Raw genomic sequence first — 16,644 nt, forward strand, 5'->3', positions numbered from 1 at the left:
GGAAGGGAATATCAACAACGAACAATAACGACAACAAAAAAAAAGAAGAACGGTCTATATTTCGGAACGGAACATACTTCGTTGTATCATAACAATATTTTCATCTCGTCGCTCATTTTTCGGATCATTGTCGTCATTTCATATGTACCATTTCTGGGTGAATGGTTTATAAATTTTTATTTCATTACTTTTGCAAATATGAAGCGTATTAGGGCTAAGTCATACTTTATTCACTTTTTTCTTCTCGCTCGTCGCATAGTTTTTACATAGTATGCAGAGAGACTCTCTCATACACTATATAATGGTTTTTTTTTGTTTTCTCATTGCCATGGATAGATTGAAATAACGGTAGCAAAACCAAGAAAATGTTTGGGTTTTTGGTTGTACACATTTTACCCCAGCCATGGTTAGCGTTCCAAATCTGTTTTTGCCATATGAAAACCGTAAATGTGGATAGTGATATGATGCAAGTACTTAAACTTTTGTATGTTTTTCATTTTAGTCGGTCGTTTGATGAGAAGGATATGGTGACGGTGTGTGTGTGGATGTTTGTTTTATTTTTCCAGAGGCAAAAACACTGTGGTAGAAAATCTGAACATCTTGAAGCGGCACATTTCACTCGAAAAACGTTGAATACATCTCGTCGCTCTAATTTATTCGATGTCGATTGCAGATTTTTTTTTTTTTTGATGAGAGTTACTGCCCCGTCCTTGCCGTAACCTCGAATTTCATATATATATATCTAGATATGACAATCTCTATTGTAGATTGGATAATAATAATACTTGTTCCGTATGTGTATATATATTGTATGCATATATTTTATCATATTTGAGCAGTGCATCTTAATGCTCGTCAATCTAATGCTTTATTAACCATTTCTTATTATGTTGCTATTATATATCTCTTCTTCTCTCTACCACTTTCTCTGTGTATTTCCATTTTCTGTACATAACAGAAATTTGTTTTGTGGATGAGTGGTAGAAGGCCGTTAGTAAGATTTTGGATACTCTTTTGTTGCCCTGTCACATTTTCACACTCATGTGCATATTCTGTTGTTATTAGTTGGTGTTTACTTTGTTGTTGCTGTGTTATTTTTGGTTGTGTGTTAAAGAAACAAAAAGCTTTGTAGCACATCTAACAATGAAAATGGAATTACGTCAACACTTTGCAGTAAGCCATATATGTATCTTTATTATTCGAATGACAAAAACATCTACAAAAGAAAAACAAAGTGGTATTTCATTGGGGACTCAGTATTTCATCATTTTTATTTCGCTTTTTTTCACCAACTTCTGTGGTGATCTGGATAAAAATAGAAAATACGCACATAATTCAGATAAGGGCTCAACATTTAAACTGAAAAGTATTCAACAGATCATGAGAATCTATGAATTTACTGAGAAAAAATCGAGATCTAAATAAAATATTACGACCAAGAAGAAAGTTGAATGGAAAAAATGACGGGAAAACAAATTGTTAACAGCAGCATAGAGACAAACATTGAAAAGTGACTGTGGTTTAACGATAATTTTTGCGAATAAATCGTGTTTTGATTGTACCAATAAACTGCACACATTTATAAATGTCTACATAGATTACCTCTGACGATGGTTTGTTTGCTATTGATTGTTGTTTTTGCTATCAACTTTTTTCCTCTCAACATTCAACATTACGTTCACCCAATTGAAAGCGCGAAAAAAAAATTCGTTGAAAATAGTAACAAAAAAACGTTTCCGCACCTTTTTTGCCAGTTGTGTGTTTTTTTCTGACAAAAGTCGAATTTCACTTTATCGCTCGAAATGAACAAACACGAAAACAGAGATAAAATCGATTATGCACATAATGAACGTTTTTCATTTTTCCACATGGGATCGGTTGGAAGGAAACATAAAATAAAAAAAAGTGCTTCGCTCTCACTATTCGATAAAACGATGATGGTTGTTTCGATTCATTTGGTTTAATGCATTTAAGATTTTACTTTTTGTATAAACAAAATCCATCGTATGGAGTCCATTTGCTCAGCAACTAACGTCTTTTTACATCGAAAAGAGCAGCAAATATGATGTGAAAACGAAGAACACACACATTTACAAATTGATAACGAAATATTGATATATGAATAGTATTTCAAGCAATTTGAGATGTTCGATGCATTAGGGAATAACATAAAATATATGCTAATCAAGCACAAAAAAAACGCACGTGCACCACCAGAAATGAATCAAGCAATGCAGAAGATTCGAAGTGGCACAAGGAGTGACGATTTTATCAACGAAGCATAAAATTGGCACAAGAGCTCGATTGACGATTGTCATTCGATATCGACGATATAACTACCACAATCCGAGTCCGATTGACAGTATTCGGTAACCGCAATTTTGCCGGCGGTTTCCGCAAACAGTGTTCAATGTGTGACTATTGCAAAATCAAACATTTTATCAAATCCGAAACGAAAAAGATTGGCAGAAATTGAATGCTCTGTTGAGCGCACGATGGGATTTATTGACATCTAGCATTTTCGTTGTTTTACATTTTCCAGCCCAATAAATTGTGTATAAAATAAAATGTATCCGTATAATTTGGTACTATATTTTGAAGTGTGTGTCTGTCATTTTGCTTGTGCTTACTCTCATGAGAGTCTCTCATTTGCTGTCACTCGTTTTCGAATCTGCGAAGCAAAAAAAAAAATCATTCAACCCAAAAACATTGATTCAATCGAATTTCAACCAAGAAATTGAATCCACAGTTGGATTTTTTTTTACTCATTCTACATTCGATTTTTGTTTCTATGCACTCATTGAAAAACTAGTGTTTCAATATGACAGATAAAATTCTTTCTCATTTTTATTTTGTTCGGTAGCAAGCGTAACAATCATACATTTACGAAAATGTGTATGTGGATCAACCTTTAAATGGTTGGAGTTTTCCAAATCACATACACCCCATGGAAAATATGGACGCATAGAAATGGCAAACGGCCGAAAATAAATCAATAATTCAACAGAGATCAAGGAAAATTTCTGTGACGAAAATGACCATACACGTAAGTTAAACGAAACACAACGACAACATTCACACATCCGAAACAAATCAAATTTATAACATCATATATAGTTTAGCTTTTGATTCAATTATACAAATAAAATGGGCAAGAGTTGGAAGTGAAATAGCACGGAAAACAGAAGTAATAAAAGACCCATATGAAACGAAACATACCGAAGATCGTTTCCATTGGTAGCGAAGTTTTTTGGCTATACGAACAAAATCACTCAAATCAAGATGCCTCCATTTGGTATGTGCCAAACGAAACATATTTGGCAAGTCGAACATATTTTTGGCAAGAATGTGTGATGACATGTTATGACTTCAGTTGAAATCAAACTGAATCGAATCAAATGAACGCAACATGAAAACATATTATTTGCATTCGTTTTATTTGCTTTTCCAACAATGGAATGGGCATAGAAAATACACAAAAACTCGAACCGAAACTGTGTATGGGTACACGTTGAATTGCCCATAACGGTTTTTACCATAACGGAAAAGAAAATTATACTTGATCAATTAACTTTGGACAAAGTAAACTTAATTAATGGACGTACCGTTCAATTTGTCGAATGCCAACCGATGACATCAAAGATTATTTATTTTCGATTAACTAACATTCCTACAACATTGAAAACCAACGTTGGCGAATTTTTGGCGATTTTCTATTTTCGCTACTTTTCGGTCAATCAATTTTCCCAGCGGTAATGTTTCGTTTCCGTCACAAACAGAACACAATAAAACTTCATTTAATTTGATGGAATGTAATTTAAAACGGATACTCGATTGCCAATATATTTTCGCATAGTTTCGATTCGCATCAATGGGATTTAAACTGTCAGGTATAATCCATTTAAATTAGAATGGCTAAGCATGACAGATCCAATGAATAAATAAATGTATAGCGTTTTTGCATATTTCCACTTGTAGTTCCAATGGGAGTTAAAATTCAAATATATTATTGTCAGAACATTGAGTAAACTTCTACGAAAATATAAATTCTTTGCTTAGTTTATTTTAGTAGAAACGGGCGTACTTTTATGCAGAAATGCAACCTTACTTCGTCAAATACTTGTATTTTTAACAATTGAGAGAAAAAAGTAAAGCAATATGCACTGTATTAGTTTTGAAATTCATCAACAAAAAAATTAATAACCTTTGACCCGAATAATTTAATTGCATTTTTGAACTGTTATTCTTTTAATTTTGTCTCCGGATTTATTTTAAAGTGAAAATTTTGTTGAATCAAAATGATACCATTGCTGCGATGATACGAATAATAATATTTATTAAACTGCAATGTAAATAGTCCAAATACTTCATCCGTACAGCTCAGCAATATGCGAGCAACATTTTTCAGAGGGTTTATTTCGTTTTTTTTTTTTTTGATATCACTTTTTTGACAAAAATCCCTAGCAAATTGAAAGAATTTTCTCGCGAAAAACCTTAGCAAATTCTAATAATTTTCACAAAATAAATTTCTCATCCAAATCACGGGGGGGGGGCGTTAACCCCCTCTCTACCCCCCTTCGCACACTATTGGTGCAGGTGCGTCATGTTGTTTTAAACTTAGTCTGAAAATTTGGTTTCTGTTCTTGTCATTCCTAAGTTCCAGATGGTATTTATGTGAGAAACTTTATTGTTTTCGCTTAACCGATGACAATTCAAGTGAAAATTCTGGAAAATACTGTGAGCAGAGTCAATCTTTTTTAGCAAAATTTAATGCTTTAACGTCCAACGTGAATATAAATTCAAGTGAAAAAGCAATTGTGCATTTTATTGTGATTCAAAAACGTGCATCGTTTAAAAAATTGCAAAACAGAAAAGCGGAAAAAAACTGGTATTAAATGAAGAAGCTTTGAGCATAATAGGAATGAATGAATTTCAACCTAGGGGATTATATCCGTAGATATTTAAGTATTTCAATGCTAGCGCCCGCCATATTCATACGTATTTACCACATATTATCTCATTTTTATAAACTAAATACAGTAGAACTTCGATTATCCGTCAGGCACGGGACTAACGTCCTGACGGATAAACAAATAGACGGATAATCGAGAATCGAACAAAAATTACATTTTTTTATATTTTATTAAAAAAAATCAGATTTTGTTGATGTTACAATCGAATACAAAATGAAAAATGATCATTTTTTATGTTTTTAAAAAAAAGAAAAAAGATTTAAAAAAATTGTGTTTACAATCGAACGAAAAAAATGTTGAAATGAATGGAAAATGTTTGTTTTTTCATGACTTTGTGAAAATTTCACATGTAATCAATAAACATTGATTTTTGCGCTCATTGAGTTCGATCGCCGAATACATTGTTTACACAACAATATCAAAACAATTTTTTGTTTTGACTGTGACGGTTAACCGGAGTGACGGTTAATCGGGAGACGGATAATCGAAGTTCTACTGTATTGCCAATTATCGCTGGTTTTGTGAATATTTGCAGATAATTGAATCAATTAAAATATATTTCGATTACAATGACTGACATTTAAATGAAGCCCCTAGATTTCATCCATTCGAAAATATACGGTGCCATTGAATGACTGAGTTGAAGGAAAAATGTCATGTGGAAGGCAATAAGCGAACAAAATTTGTCGGTTCCTCCTATTCAGTTGATGGCATTCTTTTTCTTCTTGCTGCTTTTGTTTCAAAAATTCATATGCATAGCGCTGTGAATGGCGACCAGTTTTCGAAGTATCCTCTGGTGTTCGATTAAACAAAGGAAATAACAACATATTTAGTGAATGAAAAACATCTACACACACAGAGTACCGGCAAAAGTCAGCACAACCAAACTGACAGAATGGCAGAAAAAGAAATGTTGTTGGCTTAAAAGTGTTGGTAGTGACAGTGAATGTTATCGGCACAAAAAAAACACCGAATATTTGCGGGTTATTCAAAGTGGCTGCCAAGTCAGGTAACGTGCTTGTTCGTTCGCGTGCGTCCCAGAGGTCTCACATGTGTATACCTACTACCTAATTCAATCTGCGTATTACATTTGTGTGAGAGACGGAAATATTAAGAGAATGATGAAAACTGAAAACCAGCTCTATCAATCCTGTTGATTGATTTACCAACAAATCTATGAGCATATATGTCAGCAATTGTTGGTTGATGAAATCCGTTGATGGAAAAGGCACAAAAGATGAAATTATTCAATTGAAGATTTAGATTTTCTGTTATTTTCAACCGCATGCGTGTGTGTGTGTGCACGCACATTTTGTTCGGTTTTGCATACAATAGAAGCAGCTTATGTCAATACGCACGGAAAATGCTCTTGAAATTTTACTCTGTTCAACAAATATACCTTCACAAATCCTAGCAACATATCTCACTTTAAAAAAAAAATCGAACACAAAAAAAATGTTTTGGCAACACAGAACGCGCAAAAAAAGCTGGTCTCTTCACAATTTAAAAAATGAACACAATCAACATGATTCACTCAAAAAGATCTTTTTCCAGCCGACAAAGCACTCGACATTCAACGCAAAGAAGAAGAAGAAGTAGAAAAACTGATAGAAATGACGATGCTTAAGTACACAGCTTAACTAGATAAAACCTCGAAGAGAAATCAAACACACAGAGCAAGGTAAGATAGAGAGTGAGAAAGAGAAGGAAGAGGAAAGAACATTCAATAACAAATTTTACGGACACTTTTTATATTCACGCGCAAGATTCCCACTTTGTGAAGCACACAAAACAAGAAAAAGAGAGAGAGAGAGAGAGGAAGAATCATGTGAAGCTTTACAAATTTCAGTTCGCATTTACACTTTATTTGGAAGTGATCACGGTGAATAGAGACAGAAGCATGTGCAAAAGAATTAAAGAGAGACAGAGAGAGAAGCTCGCGCACCAACCATCCAAACAAGCGAAACCAAAGAGAAACACTGAATAGCTTCATTCAAACGATATACCCAAATTCATAATACCACATTTTGGTTTTTTTCTATTCTCGATTTTGTATGTATGAATGTGTTTTGGTTGTTCACTATCTTCTTAGATGATCTGCATGCAAGAGATAGAGAGAGAAAGGGAGAGAATTATTTCAACAACTGGCAAGAGATTTATATTTCAAGGAAATCGAAAAATACACCGTATGTAAATCGCAAATCAAAAAGAAAAATAAGAAGAAACTAGTATTTATGGGAGTGAGGCTGAAGCTTTGAGTGGCACCACCACCACCACCAGTTTACCATGATATTCACAAAGCACACATGAGTATGTAAGAGACATTTTTTTCGTCTTTCTTTTTATGTTAAATTTTATTGTAACAATGGTGACGACGACGTGGACGACAACGATGACGAGAACGAATGTGTGATTCAAAGCACATCCACAATGGTTGCAAATAAATATGCGTGCCTATCATCCTACCTTTTGGTGCTGTGAGAGTCGATCTCTCACAACTCTTGTGAATCTTCCATGTAAGATGCCACAGTTGACAACTTCATTTACATTGTAACACGACATCTTATCTCGACAATGGAAACGAGGGCGTGAAAAAGTTCGTTTTTCTTTTATTTATTCACTTCGGTTTGTAGTTTTTGTTTGTGTATGGTATGTGTGAATGCAATAGCAGCAAAAAAGAATTTAAAATTGATACAAAAATTCACGTGTTCCCACTGTTTGCTGCCCGAATACCGGAAGGTTTGCAAACATGTCGGATACATTTTGTGGAAAATAATTTAGCGAAAAGAAAAAAAAATACTGTTCCACGTCTGCGACCGTGATTGTTTGTTTTGGTTTTTGCAAATGGAAAAAAGAGTGACAGTAAAATATGTATGTGTCTCTTTACGTGTGGTCGTGTGTGTGACGTAAAGCCGAAAAGCTTTTAAATCATCGCGAATGCTCTTCTGTAATACGATGGTGAAAATACCAGGTGCAAATGATTGCCCGGGAATGAAAGCGAGACTTCTATTCACAACTTATTGAAATGTAACACCACCATACAAAATATGCTGACTGTCTCGCTTTCATTCTCGGATATTCAAATTATCTTGCCATGTAAATGGCAATACAAACATGTTTAAGATACAAATTATCTGCGCTATTCACCCACGACCACATTTTTTTCACACTTCTACTGCATTTCATGTTCTTTCTTTTTGAAATGAGTTTGTTGCGACAATTATCCATTCACAAAATAAAATTCAAAATATTTCAAAAGTGACATTGGCATCCACTATATGGCTAGCTAATTATATATTTTTTTTGTTTATTTTTGTATTATGAGTAAGCCAATGAAAATAGATAGAAAGAAAATATTCCTTCGGAAAAGGATAGACGTCATTTGCGTTTGACATTGACATGTCACATCAGCTAATTAACAAAAAAAAATAGAGAAACGTCTACACAGAATCGTTTCTGAAAGACAAGTTCTGCGTATCTTTTTGCCTTATTCATAAGCGCAACCATTCTGTGATGAATTGTGGATGACATGACCTTTTCTGTCATATTGCTCCCAAAAGACTTGAGAGAATGCTTATCGTACGGTCTGGACGAACGAACTAGAAGACGAGAAAAAAATCACCGAATCGAAACAAAACATTGCATTTTAAATGTCAAGCCGTTTAGATAATGAGAAACAATAGAAAAGCCAATCGAGGAATAACAGAAGACTCAAAAAGAAACACAAATGAAAACAACAACAATAAAATATTTCAAATAGCAAACCTAAGTCACACGAAAAGTCATAAAAATAGAATTGACGGGAGCGAAGTGTTTGTGTACAGAAAAAAAAGAAAATGTGAAAATTTAATGATTCATTCAAAAGCGAAGAAAAATCATCTAATAAACTTCCAAGACTTTTTTTATTTATGCAATGCACTTAAGAATCATTAATTGATCGCCCACTATGAATAACTTTTTAATCTTGGAATTTTACTAAATTTGCCAAAGTAAAAGCTAAAAATGAACAAATCGTCTCGAATATTATCAAAACGATGCAACGAACTTGATTCATAAATCATTTATTGCGTTGTGCTAGTGATGTTTTTAATGGAACAAAACAAGCATATACGCACAGACGCATCTCATAATCGTCGACCGCTTGACAGAGATTCCAACTAACAATAATTATCTATTAATTGAATTGAATTTAATGAAGTAGAACCGATAAATAAAATACATCCATGCTCTACCCACTCTCTTGTAAGTCTCAATAAATTTTCGTATCGTTGCATCACCGAAGAGTGCAATGACTTTTTTTTAAAATGATGTCAAACTCATCACACCTTATTAATCTTGATAATTCGCATTAAATCGCTGAGATACAATTTGAATTGACTCTCTCATCTCTCCCTCTCAATAGACAAGTGTATGCTCGAATGACGCGCATTATAATAATTATATAATTTGGAGAAAACAGTGTTTTTGTGATATGAAAGAAATTGTCAATTTTTACAGCCAAACATGTCTGAAGAGAAAGAAATGGGTAAAGCGAGACCGAGTCATACCTAATCGGACTAAATTCGTTTACACTTCGATTCAACTGAATGCTTGCATTCTTCACTCAAATTGAAATTAAAACCAAAAGTAAACAACTTGTCTTCACTTTTTTCAAATGATTCAATACTTTGACTGACGATTCGGGTTCCTTTTATTTCATTTTCAAGCTCAACAACCTTTGATTCATTTATTATAAATTTTGTTTCAAGTATGAGTGTGAGAGGATTAATCGTACGCGTTGCCTTCATTATTTGACTCTTTTTTACCGTACAACGGTTACAGCCAAATGCGCATAATTGATAGCATACTCTTATAACAAGGGTCATCAAAATCATTTTATCGTCTCGCGGGCTCTGCTTTCTCGACTCGAAGATATTTTTGGGGGAAAAATCATAAATCAGTCGTAGTAATTAATCACAAAATTTTCAATGAATATCATGCTAATGGACTTATGAACTTGTGACACATCAATGATACAAAGATGGAGAAGAGAGAGAGAGAGATAGATAAAGAGACTTTAGCATAGAAACAATTGAAGAAAAGAAATTGAAAATTTCGGATAAAACTTCTTACAAATATTTCTCGCCATATAATTGGGTCGGAATGGTCTAAATGTAATGTAAAAGAATTCGCAAAGAAATATATACACAAATACCAAGTATTTGTATGCGCAAGAGACTAAATTTATTGAAATTAATTGAAAATTCAGTTTGTCACGCTCAAACGACACCCTTTCAAAAAGGGAAGAAAACTGCAGCTTAAGTGTAATTATAAATATGTACAAGTTTTACTATAGAAATTACTGAACACAAAACTTACTTGAAGAAGTACGTTCCATTTTCGTAGCCAAAAAATGGTACTGTGTATGTTAGCATCCAAATATTGGCACCGCCACAATCATAATACGGTTTCGACCATCGACCATCTTCATACTTAACTGAAAGTATTTCATCCGTTTCTCGTTCGGTGCTGTTCGAGTACAAATGAAATGCTAAAAACGGGATAGAGAAAAAGAAAAAGATGTGAACAATATATTCAATTTATAAGAAGTATGCTCAAAAAATCGAAACGGATTCAAGTGAAGTAAGTAATTGTTTGCAATTTTTTTTGGCAAAGACATAAGTGTTACGACTAGGGGTTAGATACATGTTCAAGATGAAGAATCTATCTAATTTAAGATTACACCGACTATGATTTCCAGTATCTAACCCCTATGTTTTTCGACAAAGATTTCAAAGGGGTTTAATGGCAAAAATTGATTATCCATTCGGATCATTAATTATGGGGTTGATTTTCCTACTGGGAAAACCCTAGCAAAATTGAAAGAATTATCCAATTTAGAGTGGGGTAATCGGGACCCTCAAAGGCTGGAACAATACGTATAGAGGAGAGTAGTGAGAAGAAGAATAAAGATTGTTTAGTAAATTTGGAAGGAGCCCGATTGCGATATCGATTCGTTTGGATAAATAAACAAGTAATCCAGGAGAGTGCTTGTCCTTAATGCGTAACAAATAGTCTACATATAACACGATGATCAAATGAACAAAGAAAAACTTGTTTATGAAAGTAAAATTAAAAAAAAAACAACAACAACAAAAGTTAAAAAAAGACAGTTGCAAATAAGCTATAATCAGACGAACAACTTGATGCTTCGTATATTTTAATATTCACTTTGATTCGAATTTAAGAACGCGTAAACGAAAGAATGGGTGCGTGGAAATGAAAATCATTTCCGACGAAAATTCAAGAGGATAACGACAATATACTGCGAAAGATACACCCAAAAGGAATAAAAAAAATGGTTACGTTGTAAAAAGTAAGCAAAGTGAGAGAGAGAGCGCCAACGCTAATAGATATTTGAAAAAGCGTCACACAAAAAGACATTGAAAAGACATTCACAATTGACACAAATACCAAAAGATAAAAGATTGAATAAAAAGCGTATGTAATTGCTCTTGTATCGGATTATATTCTTAAAATTGAAATAATAACCAACGAATTCAAAACTCGCATTGTATTGAATGCAATTGAAATAGATGGTTTTACGAATATACAGGAAAAATGTGAACGGTGTACGCTGTACGGGATGAAGGGTGAGCGGACCGGATAATAAATGTTTGTGTTGTAAGCAGTGGCCAATGGATAAATGAATGCAAGTTATAAGATAAGAATTAAATTGAAGCGCTCATTGTCCTCTCTCACTCTCTCTCTCTTTATTTCCATCTCTATCTGTGTGCTGTATGTATGTATATATTTACTGCATTTTTCTTATCCGAAATAGATTAAAACCGTTTCTTTGCCAAATAAATTTATTAAATTTTAATGTGGCACATAGAAAGCACTGAGTGTATCATAGTGTTGAGCTATATTATATCGAGGACAGAGATAAATGTTAGCATATTCAATTCCCATCGCGCGCTCTCAAAGCATTCCAAATGGGTTGCATTAAAAAAGTAAGAGAATGCGAATGGTGACAGAAACAGACAGTGCAAAATATAATAATAAAGTTTGTGCACTCAATCTAACATTTACATTATACACATCGAAATATTCATTTCAAAATCAAATTAAAATCTTCAATTTGCAAAATATCTAATTCGGTTAAACAGTAGCGCAATTTCAGCATCTTTCTCAGCTTCTTTTAGTGTTATTGTTTTTCATCCGTGTTCGTCATTCTTCTTTTTTTTTCTTGCATCTCTGTTATTCCATTTTTATCAGTATTTAACATTTGGCAAAGTGAATGAGAATTGCGAACGATTTCAGTGATTAAAAATTCAATGGAAAATAACAAGTTGTGTGTAAGCAGTATGCATTCAACTGTGATTAGAGTGTCTATGTTCTCGGCAAATGAGAGTAGAATTTTGAGCAACCACAACAACAATGTTCAAACAAAAATTGAAATACAGCTCTGTGACACGGAAATTGTTTAAACGAGATGACTGTATTTACCACATTCGACCTTGGTTTGATTGTAGTCAAGAGGACAACAACAACAACAATAAAAAAAATAAAATGGATTGCTTTTACTCTCCCGGTCTTTCCGAAACAATGAATAATTGGCGTATTGTGTGAATACGGAAAAAGGTTCAACATACAAAAAAAGCGATTAGTCTGCTCAATTATTTTCCAAGAGCGTACTTTGAACTTTGAACAAAACGGTGTGTTATACGATGCGGGGAAATATACAAAAAGCGACCAACTTTTATTTCAAGGCAGAGATAGGAACTTTTTCTATACATGATTTAACCACTGAATTACAAAATCGGATGTATCACCGAGTTAGACTACTTCTCTTTTTTTTCGATTGTTGTACAAATTCAATCTCAATATTCATGCATATTTTATTGTCTGCGATTAACTGTTGACCCTGTTAAATCAAATCTTTGAAAACTGACGACAACATAACGTTTATACGAGATATGCCCAAATAATTTTAGTAGAAATATTTGTTTTATTTTTTCTTAATGTGTTTGTATGATTTCGTCGATTATATATTAAGTAGATACCCAGGGAAAGTAATCTATTTGAAATAGGTTTAACTGTGCAATTCCATGTTGATTTAAGGCTGAAATTAAACAAATATTTCCTTCAACAAATTGTGGTGGTTCATTGAAAATGTTTGACATTTTATGCTTAAGCTAACAACGACCATCTTGTGAGAAAATTCACTTGAAAATTGTAACGGAAATTGTAAATGATGCTATCAATAACTAAACAAATTTCACCTCTTACAGTATCATTCACGCACAAGCGATGTTCAACATCTCGGTTTAAATTTATCAGTCAAAATAGAACGCTCTATCATCGTGACTTCCATATTGTTGCCATTGAATTTGGAAATTTGAAACATAATTACACGTTTCAATTGACATAAATGAGGGTATTTTCTATAATGATCAACCGAAACTCAAAACGAAATGATTTAAGACATGCTGAAAGCAAAAGTGACAGACAGATAGGGAGACAGACAAAGAGAGGAGTGAGAATGCAAACGAGAAAGCGATAGAAAAGAGTTTGAAAGGGGCACAAATGAAGCACGGCATCCGCATAAACAAATGACAGCTATTAAGGAATCAAACACACGACAACATTCAAGTGTAATGAGGTAGAATATACAGAGCAACATTGAATGAAAACTAACGGCATTCAAATGGATAAATGTTTTTTTTACCATTTTTGTTAGATGAAATATATTCGCTGTGTGTTTCTAAGCCCATTACTTTAAATTCGCCCCATTAAGTTTTCATTTCATTCATTATCGTACTTGTTTCATAATTTACTCTCGTTCTATTGAATTCAACAAAAGCCCATTTGGCTCTCTACCGATGTCTCACACTTTCTCCTTTGCTCAGTGTAATTGGAAAATGGAATTCAAAACTAAGGCATGGCAGAAATGAGTATAATATTGATCATTTGATTCATATACATCTGTTTTACTTGTTCTTGAATCTTTAATCTATTCCCAAAAGCTTCATCCGCTTATATTTTAAATATTCTGGTTGTGATTTGATATTTCAATTTAAGCGAAATAACGGAACCGATCGAATCATCTCTTTCTCCTCATCAATTAGATATTTGATTTGAATAACAGTGACAAAATCATATCAGCTTTCAATTTTCAATTTCAATTCAATGGTTCAATCAATTTGGTCGATTGGGTTTTACAAAATATGCACATACACAATATACATGCTTGCATAAATGTGTCCTTTTGAATAATGAAGACGATTTTCAGTGGAGAAGTTAAATGACTTGGGATTCTTCTCCAAAATCATATTATATTTGGATGTGTAAATGAAATACAGTTAGAAATGTGATCGCATTAAGATTTTCATATACGCCCAAAGGACATAATGGTCAAAGAAAGTTACATCACAATCTCATTTCGAATAATTTAACATAGTATTGCAAGAGAGAATTCGTGATGAATTATTCGAAAAGAGAATTGACCGAATTTGAAATGGAATTTTAGAAAATACGACATTTGGATCTAGCAAGTAGTCGGCAGGAAAGCATCATTATTTCAATCAGCTCAAAAATACATACGGCACGGTACATATATAATGGCAAAACCATGGACCAAAAAAAGAAAAATTCCATGAAATATTCGCATCGTCGACACAATGATAATGATATAATACATGAAAATAAAAAAATATTGATATAATACCAAAATATTTGTACAATACATATAATTCTTCGAATTTCCATCAATGTGTTTGTGGGCTTGCACACCTTTTTGCACAACACTGTGTGTCGAATAGCAAATGAACTATTTCAGCTGAGAACCATCTACGGTTGGTTTTTGTTACATTTTTACCATACAGTTTTTTTTTCTCTCTCGTTTCATTCTTAAACTTGCCTCTTTATGGCATTCACTTCGGTAATATTATTCTTCAGAATGATTGTCTGTGCTTTTTTTCCCACTGTGTTTGTGTGTGTATTTCGTCGTCGTCATCATCATAATCATTGAGGATATTCGTTCGTTTAATGGCACTTTTCTTGCTATTTCATCAATATACATACACATGATGCTATAATGGTTTTTGTTATTTACCATCCAAGGGATCGTCATATTCAGTGATGAAGAAGAGAGGGAAAAGAATATCCATGCACAAACTAGCACAGCAGATTGATATAATATACAATATTACAATAACAATGATTTGGTAAAGTTAATGACATGCCAATACCGTCACAGGTTTCCACTAACCTAGACAAATGGTTCAAATTCATGCGAATGACATTTATAATTTTTGTTATTGCTTATCATCGAATTCGATGGAGTCGAATGTATTCATGCCTGTTGGTGATTGTGCGGTTCATTGTTGTCCATGTGTGAACCCAAATGGATAAGTAAACAATAATATGAATGGGTAAGAATAATCATGACCTCCAAACATTCTTTAAAAAAATACTGATACAAGACGATGAATTAAAATAAATGAGATACTAACTCGCGTTTAAAATAAATCTGAAAGATATTGAAAATAAAAGTGGTATGTATCACGTTTATGTTCAATTCGTTCAAGTATCAAATTTATTTTCAATTCTGGCTAGTATCTCATTTATTTTAACTCATTTGTGCATTATACCGAGTCTCCGAGAGTTTCATATAAGCCTTCCCATGTAGATGGTAAAAAATCGTGAAAAATGAAAAAAATAATTAAATTTTTTTTTCTTCGATTTACAAATACTATTCAATTTTCTGTACCATCTGGTGAAATTAAAATGAAAAAAATCGCATTTCTTATCACCCAAATCACGATTGGCATTCGGCCACTATTCAATAGGTGTTACATAGGAAGTTTATATGAAACTCTCGGAGACTCGGTATAGAGCACTCAAACAGTGACAAAAGTCCAAATCGTGATTTGTGTGATAAGGAATGCGATTTTTTCCATTCTGATTATTGTTGAATGAAACTAATTGTTGAATTTAATTTAAATGCCCTATCGTGAGCATACAATGAAAGTCAATAAATGGATAAAAATCGGTGACACACAAATTGAATCCATACAATAAATCGTCTGGAAATTATATTATACCGGTTTAGTGTATATAATAAATTTTCCCATTTTTTCCACCTTTTGTTTCAGTTTGAAAAATTGAAATCGAATATAAGATGAAGAAATAAATATTTCCGCCTCATAACGAACATTTTCTATATACGTTATTTGGTTTGGTGTTGCCGTGCCAATCGTACTTTGTCTTTTTTTTTTTCAACGGTTCGTTATTTTGTTTTGTCATTATCATAATCCTAGAAGCGAATTTGGGAGAGCGAAATAAACATAAAATCATATCATTTTCAGAGTGTTTCGTTGAATTTCCATAATTTTTACATTTTTTTTTTCTTCTAACATTAAACTCGCGTTCGAACAATGATGATTTTTGCGCTGGAAAAGCAGTGCGAAAATTTCATTTTCAACAACTGACAACTGACACACACACAAATATGCTCAAAAAACATCGCCCTATTGCCGTACGTCTTTCTTTTCTTTCAAAACGATAACAGTTGTGGGCAATTTTAATGATTGTCAACGTCATGCGTTGTTTTGATGCCTGAAAAATATACACAGATGTGCGGTTCAAATAAGTCAAGCGACATTGAAATGTTTGACTTTACTGTCGG

At 33.2% G+C, this 16,644-nt stretch overlaps 1 protein-coding gene across 1 annotated transcript in view; it reads right to left on the reverse strand.

Annotated features, from left to right (window-relative positions):
* The window catches only part of LOC116345119, a 176,494-nt gene that overhangs the window by 102,061 nt on the left and 57,789 nt on the right, over positions 1–16,644 (reverse strand). Inside the window, exon 4 of the mRNA XM_031774207.1 lies at positions 10,332–10,503. Within this exon, the coding sequence (XP_031630067.1) occupies positions 10,332–10,503 (172 nt within the window). The remainder of the gene's footprint in view (positions 1–10,331; positions 10,504–16,644) is intronic.

This window comes from Contarinia nasturtii, unplaced genomic scaffold (genome assembly GCF_009176525.2).
Source record: "Contarinia nasturtii isolate CC-2019 unplaced genomic scaffold, AAFC_CNas_1.1 Cnas_scaffold_1240, whole genome shotgun sequence".
In the NCBI taxonomy this organism is placed as follows: domain Eukaryota; kingdom Metazoa; phylum Arthropoda; class Insecta; order Diptera; family Cecidomyiidae; genus Contarinia; species Contarinia nasturtii.